This window comes from Bidens hawaiensis, unplaced genomic scaffold (assembly GCF_021521415.1).
Source record: "Bidens hawaiensis isolate Kalapana, Puna unplaced genomic scaffold, B.hawaiensis_p1.1 tig00007433_1, whole genome shotgun sequence".
NCBI classification, from domain to species: Eukaryota; Viridiplantae; Streptophyta; class Magnoliopsida; order Asterales; family Asteraceae; genus Bidens; species Bidens hawaiensis.
The window spans coordinates 39,179-52,650 of record NW_027491520.1 but is presented as its reverse complement, the minus strand read 5'-3'; the positions used below and the strand labels follow the sequence as shown (position 1 = coordinate 52,650).

The 13,472-nt window shown below is 34.1% G+C and overlaps 1 protein-coding gene and 1 long non-coding RNA gene across 2 annotated transcripts; both read left to right on the top strand.

The window, feature by feature from the left end:
- Nucleotides 1–2,402: 2,402 nt before the first annotated feature.
- On the top strand, nt 2,403–12,630 carry LOC143635334 (diamine oxidase [copper-containing] 1, peroxisomal-like). The gene is made up of 12 exons (XM_077103194.1): nt 2,403–2,702; nt 4,209–4,324; nt 4,421–4,726; nt 5,146–5,258; nt 6,195–6,525; nt 7,457–7,672; nt 8,579–8,815; nt 9,315–9,500; nt 9,764–9,904; nt 10,504–10,772; nt 11,459–11,540; nt 12,217–12,630. Exons 1-10 carry the CDS (start codon nt 2,501–2,503, stop codon nt 10,567–10,569), a joined length of 1,914 nt encoding a protein of 637 aa, XP_076959309.1. The 5' UTR covers nt 2,403–2,500; the 3' UTR covers nt 10,570–10,772; nt 11,459–11,540; nt 12,217–12,630.
- LOC143635335 (uncharacterized) lies at nt 5,265–6,179 on the top strand. Its single transcript, XR_013154038.1, has 3 exons — nt 5,265–5,602; nt 5,764–5,804; nt 5,851–6,179. It is a non-coding gene; the product is annotated as an uncharacterized LOC143635335 (long non-coding RNA).
- Nucleotides 12,631–13,472: the final 842 nt, after the last annotated feature.

Sequence of the window (13,472 nt, the reverse complement as noted above, 5' to 3'; positions counted from 1 at the left end):
AGTCGAGTCGAGCCGAGCCAGAGTGTGCTCGAGCTCGAGCTCGAACTTAATCGAGCTGGCTCGAGCTCGGCTCCTTTTCATTATCGAGCTGAAAAATCGAGCTCGAGCTCGGCTCGTTTAAAGCTCGAGCCGAGCTCGAGCTCGTCGAGCCAGTCTCCTTTAATTTTTTTGAATTTTTAATTTTTTAATTTCTTTTTTACAAATTTTGATATATAAAAGATAAAAAAAATATAATTTTAACATATATATTATAAAAAATTAATAATTAGAACTTTATATGTTATATTTTCATTATTCTTTTATAAGGTTTTACGTATCGAGTGACATACTATATGTATAAGTATGATATTATTATATATAGATATTAAAATTTAGGGTTTAATCTAAACGAGCCAACGAGCCGAGCTATCGAGTCGAGCCAAAACCGAGCCACGAGCCGAGCTGACCCTGGCTCGAGCTCGGCTCGTTCAGAAATCGAGCCGAGTCGAGTCGAGCTCATTTAGAATCGAGCTTTTTCGAGCCGAGATTTTTTCGAGCTATTTTCGAGCGAGCCACGAGCCGCGAGCTTTTTGAACACCCCTAGTGGTTAATGGTGTTATGAGTAAATAAGAGAAAAAAAATACATTGATTGTATATTTGAAAAGCTTATGTAGTACTCTATAAATTTTTTAATATTTTTTAAAAGTGATTTTGAGTGAAGAAGAGATAAAATGTAATGATAAATATATAAACATATTATTTAGTTGAGAAGAAAGATAAAATATAATGATTTTATGATTTTTAGTGTGAAATTTAGATTTAGAGATAGTGGAAGGGATGCATATGCACTTATATATTAACTTGTTAAGCAAGCATGACCCAAACTTTATATAGGGCTCAGCCGTTGTATAGAGTTCGTTTCTTACAATGGTCTGAAATTGAAATAAATAAAATTATATATTTATTTAAATTTATGTTTAGATATGAGCCAGTTAAGCCTACAAGTAAATAAAAAGTCTAACTGCAAACAAAATAATAGATTTGGGTCCTTTAAGTACTAATAGGTTAGTAATAAAATGGGCATAAATCTTAAAAGTTCTAATTAATTGATTGATAAATGATTTAAGCTCGATCATTTTCAACATCCAAGATCGGGAATTCAATAGTCATAAGGGCCGAGGGGCACTCACTTTGAAAAAAAAAAGATTATACAATACATATTTCCATACGAGCCATGGGCACTCAAAATCTTGTAGACGGAGCTGGTATTAAACAATGAAACTTTCAGTAACTACAACTATTTCACTACGGCTAACTTTTGCGTATGCTCGACAAGTGAGCCTTCTGACTATACAAGAATGGTGTCACTAATGGTGTCACTTATAGGTCGAACCCTCAAAGGACTATGCAGAATGTGAAATTACTTGATTATTTCATTAAGCTACATATATTCTTTTCCTTGAACTTAGTGTGCACATGTTTTACATGTTTATTCACTTTTTTTCATAGATGAGTTGAGTATGTTTAATAATATAATAATTAATTAATTATTTTAAGATAAAAGTGAAAATTACTAAAGCAAGTTGACCGAATTACTTTAACAAAATACACATTGACTTGTAAAACACCAACGAATCTTAGCCGAGGGCCAAAAAACAACCAATCAAAATAATACGCGTGCAAAGCAGAGCTAAGCCTAGCAGGTGGTTAAATTTGAGGTCTAAGTCTTAGCTGTTGGCTAAAAATTTGCTAGCCTTTACACATATATTGATTTGATTAGACATTTTTTTGGATACATAAGCATTCTTAGTTGACGTTGTGTGATTGGTTGGTTTTAAATATTTATAATTACAAAAACTGTTATTTCAATACCTATTTTGATGAGTCGCCAATTTTGGTAATTTTTACAAGAAAAAATGGATAATGTAAATTATTAATTAAAAAAAAACAATTTTTTATGTGTTAGGTCATCATACTCTCTAATTTGGAAAACCCCGTTACTAACTATGGCTAGACTATGTTATTTTAACCGGATTCACACTGGTTTCAAAGTTTGGCTTGAGCGTTTCTCCGGGAAACTATACCGCCGGCTATCACTTTGTGCTACCATAATAACAAAACTCTCTAATATAACTTACGATAAAACGAAAACCCAAATAAACTCGAGATTTAAACCGACAACCTTACACAATACCTGACTCAAATTCTTTATTGCTGCGTAAATTGTAATAATTCACCAATAGTGAAATCTATATTATTATTATTATTATTATTATTATAATATTTTAAATCTATCCTACCAATAATATGTTGTCAATTCATCACACTCAAAAAGTTTCCACTTATTTTGTCCGTTTCTTTCCACATCACTCTACAACTGATGAGTAACAACATATAGATACATTATATACATATACATATACATATACATATATACACACAGAGTGTGTTTGTGTGTGCTGTAGCTGTACGTCACTGTAGCACTCACTCACGCAGTTACAAGCGGTTACAACGGTCTGCAATGGCATCAACTTCCGATAAACCGACGGTTCTTCTCCGCCGTGAGGTTACGTCATCCGCCGCCGCCGCGGACGTTGTGCAGGACTGGACGACGGATCCGTCCGTCGGCGATCAGATACGCCACCGCGGTACGGCGGCGTCTGTTGATAACTTGACGCGGCCTGTCGGTACTCAAACTGCTGCTGCTACTACTGCTACTAAAGGTAGTTAATAATAGTTAATGAATTAGGTGTTGTTTATTATATTAACTGATTTTTGTGAGAATTTTTGAGTTGATTAGTTTAGGTTTTGTTAGTTTTAGTTGTGATATTCGATTTGTTAGTGAGAATTAGGTGAAACTGAAAATGATTTGTTAAGTGATTGTATTGTAGTTAGGTTCTAATTTGTGCTAAATCTTGTTAATCGCATGCTACAGCCTATGTGTGTTTGTGTTTGTGTATGTATATGTATGTCTGCTTCCGTCGATAACTTGACCCGTCGTGTCGGTACACTGCCGCTGCTACTACTGCTGCTAAAGGTAGTCACTGAATTAGGTTGTTAAATGGTTAATTAATTGATTTTTGTGAGGATTTGAGTTGATTAGTTTAGGTTGTGTAAGTTTTAATTGTGATCTCTGATTTGTTAGTGAGAACGAGGTGAAACTGAAAACAATTTGGTAAGTGATTGTAGTTGGGTTTTAATTTGTGATAAAGCATGTGAATCGCATGCTTAAGTATAGATTCATACACGGTTGTTCATGCTTAAGTATAGTTACAGATCAACAGATTTTGGTTATGGAGTTGACGTCACAGCTTCAAACAAAAAAGCTCACTGCATACTGCCTGATATGCATATTTAGGGCAAATGAACGCAACCGAGCAAGGCCTTGTTCATGTTCTTCCATTAAGCTCTTATCAGGCAATTGAACAGTTCACGGACACCGAACCTAACCGAAATGAATTTCTTGTTCGTGTTCGTTTATTAAGGAAATGAACTTGTTCGTGAACGGTTCAATATCGACGGTTTGGTTTGATTTGTCTATCCGAGAATGATCAATATCGATGGTTTGGTTTGACTAGCAAGTTTGTGTTGGTGTTTTTCTTAACATTCATATTCATGTGTCGATTTTACGTATATTTTAGTTGCATAATACTGATATATTTTTGTTTTATAGTTACTAGTTAGTGATTTTGCTTAAATCTATGTGATATGATTATAGATGTCATTAAAAATATTAAAAACCTTTAATGAACAATCATTAACAGACGTAAACGAACACATTATCAAAAGTTCACGAACACAATTGAATGAACATGGCCTTTGGTCGTGTTTGCTCATTTAGTTAATCAAATGAAATTCCTAGTTCATGTTTGTTAATTTATTAAACAAATGACTATATACGAACTTCCCGCCGAACAATTTGCGAACAATTTTCTAAATGTTTGGTTCGTTTACAGCCCTAGACACTGACCACATCACATCCAAAAAATACTGGATACTGTAAATTTGACTACTATTGTAATTTGTATGTATTTATAATGATTTTCGTTATAATTTGCTTTATCTGATCTTTTGGTATCATAATATTGTGCCAACACTCCAATAAGTTATATAGATGCCTCATAATATCACCTATGGTTTGTCATACAGTTTAATAATAACAATGCTGTAATGTCGTTTGTGTAACCTAATAATTGATTTCTAGTATTGACTGAAACTTGTTCTTTCAGGACCTGGTCCAACCAGTATGGTTAAAGCACAAACTCGCCATCCACTCGATCCTCTAGCTGCTGCTGAAATCTCCATAGCAGTGGCAACTGTTAGAGCTGCAGGAGCAACACCAGAGGTTAATTAATAATTGCCACACACTCATAACTTTTAATCTATCATATTCTCTTTGTAGACGTAAATTGGAATCTTAATATCATAATGGCATGTTTAGGTAAGAGATAGCATGCGATTTATAGAGGTGGTACTTGTGGAACCGTCAAAAAGTGTGGTTGCATTAGCGGATGCGTATTTTTTTCCACCATTTCAACCGTCGTTATTGCCTAGAACAAAGGGAGGTCCCATAATTCCATCTAAACTTCCACCTCGACAAGCTAGACTTATTGTTTATAATAAGAAATCAAATGAAACTAGTGTATGGATTGTTGAGCTATCCGAAGTCCATGCTCTGACTCGTGGTGGTCACCATAGAGGGAAAGTCATTTCATCTAAAGTTGTGCCTGATGTACAACCTCCAATGGTATGGAACCTTTTCATAATCAGTTACTAAAATCTATTTGTGTTCATTGGCTTTTAAACCGGTTTCGGTTTGGGTTTGGACTGGTTTAACCGGTCTTGGTGGAGAAAATTACAAACCGGTTCTGAACCTGCGGTTTCAATCGGTTCCAAACTGGTTCGAATTTCGGGTCGGTTCAGTTAACCAGTTTGTTTGCCCACCTCTATCTAACAGTAACTTCCCATGTTAATGGCACAGAAGTACAAGAAACTATTTTGAGAAATTGTTTTGTCATTTGACCAGTCATCTTCAATTCTTCATGTGCCAAATGCAATTATTTTTATTTTAAAAAGATCACATACTTCATCGCATCATTATCTCTTTCAATATATCATACTCTTCATCATATTCTATTCTATTTATTGTTCTGCTTCTTTTAATAGGATGCTGTGGAATATGCTGAATGCGAAGCCATTGTAAAGGACTTCCCTCCATTTAGGGAGGCCATGAAGAGGAGGGGTATTGAAGATATGGACCTTGTGATGGTAGATCCCTGGTAAGTCCTTACATATTTCCTCAATTTCATACCATATGTTATATGCTCCTTTGTCATGTGAGCATTGACTTTTCTCTAGCTAAGACATTTAGAACCATATTAATGAACTAAATGTTGGTTAGTTCACTATTTACAGAATACCTACTTATTATGTTCGACAATTACATTTTAGCACCTACACTATTAATACCGTAACAATACTTCTTTCTGAAAAAAGTTTTTGTCCTAAAATAATTTTTGAAAACACGTTTGTAGTCTTCTAAGTTTTTCGAAGTGCCTTCTAATAATAGAAAATTCCCCCTTTGCATGATTAACATGTTGACCACTTTGTACAACATCAAAACGTGCATTAAAATGGGATATGTCAACAATCACCCCAACATGTTTGCCTTGAAGCCTCCTAAATTTCAAACACGCGTTGTCTCCTAGAGTTCAAAACTTGATCATTGTGTTGCATTTGTGAAGTACTCAAATATACACGCTTAACGCTGTACAACATCAAAAGGTGCATTAAAAATGGGATATGTCAACAATCACCCCCAACATGTTTGCCTTGAAGCCTCCTAAATTTCAAACACGTGTTGTCTCCTAGAGTTCAAAACTTGATCATTGTGTTGCATTTGTGAAGTACTCAAATACACTTTTAACGCTGTCAAGCCATTCCATACTTGAATGCTCGTGCATAATTACTCTACAAGACTGCTAATTTAATAAGGAAATTACTCTCTGAAATCTTAATTTAATCCTTACCACTTACCAAACAAAATCAAATCAAACCAAATCTTCAAGCCGACATCTTTCTGATTTGTTTATCTCAAAAACCAATATTCACCTTTGACCTGTCAACTTTCACAAGTGAACCCAAACAACCTTTCACATGTGAAATCAAGATTATACTTCCAACACTAGTGTGTAATATATCATTTTATATTCCAGGTGTGTTGGTTATCACAGTGAAGCTGATGCTCCTAACCGTAGACTAGCAAAACCACTTATTTTTTGTAGAACAGAAAGTGACTGTCCCATGGAAAACGGTTACGCTCGCCCAGTTGAAGGAATCGATGTTTTAGTGGATATGCAAAACATGGTGGTGATCGAGTTTAAAGACCGTAAACTTGTTCCTTTACCGCCAGCTGATCCATTGAGAAATTACACAGCTGGCGAAACAAGAGGCGGTGTAGATCGAAGTGACGTGAAACCACTAAACATTGTTCAGCCCGACGGTCCCAGCTTTCGTGTTAATGACCATTTTGTACAATGGCAGAAGGTATGTTCTCTTTATTCTTGAAGGTGGCAGTTTCTGTAGTCTAAAAAAACGTATCAATTCCGGTCACATTTTTCTAATGGGTCAAACGAGTATGCTCTAAAAGTTTATCAGAAATGGTAACATGTTGTATGGGTTAAAAGTTACCCACGGTGTATTCAAAATGTGTAAAACCTTCTCAACTACAGCCATTGAGAAATTACACGTTTATGGGTATTTGGGTATACACTGTTTCATCACGGGTCAAATGGGTAAATTTCAGGAGTTTAGCTAAAATGGAAATCAGTTGTGTATTCAAAATGCGTAAAACCTTCTAAATTATTATCTCGAAAATTAGGGGCTGTTTTGTAGCCTCTTAATGATTTTATTAAGAGGCTACCTCTGGATCAGTTAGATGTAAAGTATGTTTGGTTCATTTAAAAGACACCTCTTAATGATTCATTGAGCCTCTTAATTTGTCAGGCTTATTAATGGATCAGCACAAGATTGCCAAAAGCCCCTTAGAAAAGGAAAAAGTGTTTGCAAGGGTGCCTAATCTGCACCAAAATATTGCCCATTTTGACCTATTACTAAGCCTGTAAATGAACCACACATTCAGCGAACCATTTGACGGAAAGTTTGTTTATGTTCGCTTCTTAAATAAACGAACGAAAATGAACAAATTCTTTTGTTCATTTAGTTAAACGAAAGAACATGAACATGCATTGTTTGTTCATTTATGTTCGTGAACATTTGTTTACATTTGTTCATTTCAATATGTTTATGTACACCCGTTTACATTTTGATATTGCTCTTTTTCGTTCTTTTATATGTTTATTTAAATTTTTTAGGCCCGTTACATATTAGTCTTGTTTTATGAAATTAAATATCACCCATTATCACTGTGCTTAACTTGTTAGGATTAATTTCTCTTGTGTTAATTAATTATTTGCAGTGGAACTTTCGCATAGGGTTCACTCCTAGGGAAGGTTTGGTTATCTATTCTGTTGCCTATGTTGACGGTAGCCGAGGTCGGAGGCCTGTGGCCCACAGATTAAGCTTTGTTGAAATGGTGGTTCCTTATGGTGATCCCAACGATCCTCATTACAGAAAGAATGCATTTGATGCAGGGGAAGATGGACTAGGTAAAAACGCCCATTCTCTGAAAAAGGTAAGCCCATATTTTAGTATACTGATTATTTCAATCGTGTACTTTTTTTTTTCTAACTCAATCATTAGAAGTGGCAACTTGAAATACGGGTGGCATTCTGTATAAACATAACCGATTACTTAATTGTGTCAAATATTGAACCTTTAGCCCAGACACGTCTAACCTAAGAAGTACCTAAACATATCTAATGAGTTGACTGGTTAAATTAGTTGTAAACGGGCTGGTCAGGCTCAACGTGTTGCGGGTTGAATTAAAATTGAACTTTTAGTTATTTTTATTTTAAACGGGTTAGCAAGTTGGAAATTGGTTGATCAGGTCCATCCGAACCCACCATTTAATAAACAAGTTAGCCGTCTATATGAACTGACCCCTCTTTGCTCAACCATAACACGTTTACTTTGTGTCGTGTCGAGAATTGCCGCTGCTACGTGAATGGGTGAATTTGGTGTGTTTTTATTTTAACGGGTCTAATTTACCAATAAAATCTTAAAATGAAAGAGTTCAAATGTGTTGAACTGGTCAGAAATCTCCAGAAATGTATTATTGTTAACACAATACCTCTTAAAATATTTTATTCGAGAACGATTATTATTGAAATTCTACATAATTGTATAAACAGTTTTCTGCTCGATGTTTCGGTCTTTCAGGTCAACTCAACCTAACCCAGTTGGAGAATGGTCATTATTGAAAGTTTACATATTTGTAATCCTATTTGTAAAAAATAAACAGTTTTCTGCTCGGTTTTTCGGCCTTTCAGGTCCAGTCAACCTAAACCAGATGGACTCGTTATCCAAGTCACCCATTTTTTCACCTCTAATGTTTTTCTAATATAGTCATCCTACATGAAACAGTGAAACCACATATCTAAAAAAATATGATTTTTATCAACACGTATTCATGTTACAGGGCTGTGATTGTTTGGGGTATGTCAAGTATTTTGATGCACACTTAACAAATTTCACTGGGGGCGTTGAAACAATTGAAGACTGTGTTTGTTTACATGAAGAGGATGATGGGATATTGTGGAAGCATCAAGACTGGAGAACTGGTTTAGCTGAAGTAAGACGGTCCAGAAGGCTAGTAGTGTCTTTTATATGTACTGTTGCCAACTATGAGTACAGGTTTTACTGGTACTTTTATCAGGTAAATTTGACCCGTTATTCTTTATTTTTACTGTCCTTTCAACCTTTTAGTTACTGATTAACTTCCACTTGTTTTGTATATAAGAGGTGGCAATTTTGACCCATTTACTTACGCGTTGATCCATCCGTTTTTCTCTCTCACAGTTTAAACCATTAAAAAATAGCTAGAAGGGAAACTAGTAAAACAGGTCAAAAGTTTCTAAAAGTGTATTTTAGTTGCATTAAACATTTAAACCTTCTATATTGTTTTTTTTTTCAAAATAAACAAGATTATTATTATTAAACTAGTACAATTTTTAACCAATTTAGTTGTTATTTGGTCAACCCAATTCATTTTGACCTTTACAAATAAGTTATCCGTTACCCATCTCGGACATCTTTCAATCTCTATTTTATTAAAAAAACTGGTGACACTTGTGACTTGACATACGTGAGTTAAATATATTATAACTTTTAAGATATAAGTTTTACGAATAATCAAGAAAAGCATTTTATTACAGGATGGAAAAATAGAAGCTGAGGTGAAATTAACTGGGATTCTTAGCTTAGGAGCTTTACAACCTGGTGAAACTAGAAAATACGGGACCACAATTGCCCCCGGGCTCTATGCTCCTGTTCATCAGCACTTCTTTGTTGCTAGAATGGATGTGTCTGTTGACTGTAAGCCCGGTGAAGCACACAATCAGGTTAGCGTTCAGAATCTATGTAATTTTCCACAAGTACCCTTTTAGCTATGGAATATGTGAATTTAAATGCTTGAACTGTGAGCTATTCGGCTGTACTGTTTCAGAAATGCTCTTTTAAGAATGCAATACGTGAAGTTGCAGTAAATATTTCTTAATGTCTGGAGTCTGATTATCTTATTATTTATTCTCTGTCTTAAATATAACTGTACGCAAACAAATAAATAAATAACATATAAGATATGTAAATTGCTTTAAATTTACAGGTGGTTGAGGTGGATGTTAAGGTTGAAGGACCAGGAGATGCAAATGTTCACAACAACGCATTCTATGCTGAAGAAAAACTGTTGAAATCGGAACTTGAAGCAATGCGTGATTGTAATCCTTCATCTGCCCGACATTGGATTGTAAGTCTCTCTCTCTCACACACACACAAGGGGCTAATGTGTGTTTTGAAGGTGATTATGTGATAGTATATATTACAATTAGATAATCAACAGTAATAAAAATGGACCATAGGAGAATGTATTTATGGATATACGTCTGTTTTCAGTTTTAATAATCAGGTAATTAGTTTTCTTAATGTTTGGCAAGATCTGATCATTAACAAATTAGTAGATAATATAACCCATAACTTAAATTTTGTTTTAGATGTGTTCAGATAAGCACAGCTGTATTAAAACCGACCCTTTGAGATATGTGCTTCTGCTGTAAGAAGCTGTTCTGATAATTAAGAAGTTAATAGGTAATATGACCCAAAAAAGCATTTGCCAAAATATCTCTTATGTTTTAAATTTAAAATTCTGACTAGTTATATTATCCTCATTCCATTATTAAAATATCATCTAGTAACCTAAATATGACAAAGTTCCATCTTCCAAATAGTTATATAGCAAACTTAATAGTTAAATAACAAAACTAGATACATCATACATATTTGGGTGACTAATGACTGTATGGTGAACTTAATAATTGCCTTTTGAGTGATACGAGCTCCATGATTCAGATCAGGAACACAAGAACTGTAAACCGAACCGGTCAATTGACCGGCTACAAATTAGTACCTGGATAAAATTGTTTACCGTTAGCTGGGACCGAGGCTAAGTTTTTGAGGAGAGCTGCGTTTTTTATGCACAATTTGTGGGTCACACCATACGAACCAGAAGAAATGTTTCCCGGTGGAGAGTTCCCTAATCAGAATCCACGTGTCGGCGAGGGATTGGCTACTTGGGTTAAGAAGAATCGGTCTCTAGAAGAGACCGATCTGGTTCTTTGGTATGATCCATCTTGTCCTTTGTCGTATGTTAAATTATGACTTGTTTTGTTGGAATTATCACAGTTCTTGAAAAAAATGACCGTAACAGACTTTCACTAAATCCGCACGCAAGTCCCTGGACTTTGTCTTTTAGAAAGGACCTTCATATGAACTTTTGAAGTTAGGATTTAGTCGTGCAAAAAATGAAGTCCAAGGACTCGTGCTACTACAATGAACGTCCATGGGTTTTTACATTAACATTTTATCTTATATTTGGAAATTTGACTCATTTAGTCATGAATGGGTTAATGACTTTTGCATGATTAAAGGAACTAAGAAACAAAGAAAAAAAAAGATAAATGGGTTGAACGGGTCAAAAAGAAAAATCAACGGATGTTTTACGGAACGAGTAAGTCCTTAAATAATTTTTCCTTGTGGGTCGAAAGTTTCCTAAAGTGTATTTTTAATGTGATCACCCTAATTGTTTTATTAGAAAATCAGATTTTTATCAAATTAAAAAAATTGTAACTATAATTGCATGTAATCTGTTTATAAACATTTTTAAAATTCTGGGTCAATCTGACCCGTCTAGTTTCGGTCCACTTTTTAATCAGGCCCGTTTTGGGGGGTTAGCCAACACGCTCATTTGCCACTTCTAGCTTTCAAGTTATCATAGTTACTAACATATACTTTTGAATGCTTATAGGTATGTGTTTGGAATTACACATGTTCCTCGATTGGAAGATTGGCCCGTTATGCCTGTAGAACACATTGGCTTCCGTCTCATGGTACTCCTTTCTCATTTTACTTATATTATTATACCATGTATTTTCCTATTATCAACTATTTACTCGATATTTCTAGATAATCCTCTTATATTATGAATTAATCACCATAAAGTTACCATCTACCGTCTTTTTTTTTTACCGTTTTCGAGTTTATTATTTATATGTTTCAAAATAATCCTTATTATTGATGTTTACAACTTAACATTATGATTAAACAAATCTGTATTAAAAATAAAACATATTCTAATGTATTTTTATAGCATAACTTATACAGAACCTTCTATAATGAAATATTTTTAAAAAAGTACAATTTGTATTTATTTCTAATTCAATTGCTGACATATTGATTTAAATTTCAATTCATGTTACATGTGTCGCACGGGTCAATAAACTAATTAAAGGTAACAGTATTAGAAAATCACTAGAACAATCGTTTTTTGGTATATTTATACGTGAAATCATTTCGTTATGAAAAATTTTGTCGCGCATCTACTCTATTTTGTTAAAAAACGGGTGGGGTTTATACATTTTAAGACATCTGACGATACACGAAGATAAATAGATACACGAAAATAACGAAATCATTCATGTATCTAATGAATAAAGATGTATAAGTTGGTAAATAGACTGTTTCGACATTTGTGATTTTGTGACTAATAGTGATTGGTTTGTGCAGCCACATGGATTCTTCAACTGCTCACCTGCAATTGATGTTCCCCCGAGCTCGTTGGCCGACACAGAAATGAAGGAAAATGGAATGGTAGATAAATCGTGCCATAGTGGTCTCGTTTCCAAGATGTGAAGAAAAGTTTTAACACGCGTCCGAAAAATTATTGTACTCTAAATTCTTATGGCATTTGTGCGATATTAACTTGTATTTTGTTACAACTTGAACCAAAATAACGTCAAATTGAAGACAAACGAGGACATAGCATAACTTATATGTTATGTCCCCACCTATGTAAGTTATACCGTATAATATAATACGGTACACTATGTTATATGGCACAAAACGTAAGCGTAGAGGAGATAAAAGTCGGCTAAACAATGCACTGATGTTGCTATTATAAAACCGAAGTTATATAAAATAAACGAAGCTTTGTGTCTTGACTTTTATTAATACCAGGATTAGACGAGTATATACTTATTTCAGTAGACAATATACTATTTGGTGCCGAGATGGTGTTGGTAGCGGTGTAGCGAACTACCATCTGTTACCCGGAAAAAGTGAACAATATTTTTAGATTTATATAAAATATTGCAGGTTTTTATGTGGAAACTGAAACTCGAACCGAATAAACCAAATTAGACGTTTTTTTTATTTTAATTATTTTACTATTATATGAATATACGTTATTAGATTGAGTTGGGTTAAATAAAAATTGAGTTAAAACTGTAATCGGATTGGCCAACGAAGACAGTACTTAACAAACCATTATTTGTTATTCGTTTTATTTGGATTGAACCTGATTCAAACTTTGTGAAATCCAAAATCCAAACATAATTTGCAATTCAAGTTAGTTTTAATCAGTTTTAATGAGGTTCGAAGCTCAATTTTCGGTTTAATCGGTTTAAAACCAAATAGTAAACACCCTAAAAGTTAACATTAACTTTCATGGACTAGAAGTTAATATTAGCTTTTACGAACTAGAGTAGTTCAAAAGTTATTTAACAAAATACAATATTCTAAGCTATTTTAAGCTAACAAATTACAAGTATAAAATTGTATACATGAGCATATTCTAAGCTAGTTTCGAATATTATCCTTGTGTTTTTATATATTAACAAATAAAACAATATATTTTAAGTATCAAGTGAATGTGGAAAATAAGAAAATGTCTACATCATATTGACTGGTTTCTCCTAACATGTCAAGCATTGTCTCCAATAATTGATGCATTAACCCACTCATATATTTTAAGTTCAACCGAA

Coding starts and splice junctions, on each gene's coding strand:
- LOC143635334 (XM_077103194.1), top strand. CDS start 2,501: ATGGCATCAACTTCCGATAAACCGACGGTTCTTCTCCGCCGTGAGGTT. Junction 5,259..6,194: donor CTTGTGATGGTAGATCCCTG/GTAAGTCCTTAC, acceptor TTTATATTCCAG/GTGTGTTGGTTATCACAGTG. Junction 9,501..9,763: donor CCGGTGAAGCACACAATCAG/GTTAGCGTTCAG, acceptor TTAAATTTACAG/GTGGTTGAGGTGGATGTTAA.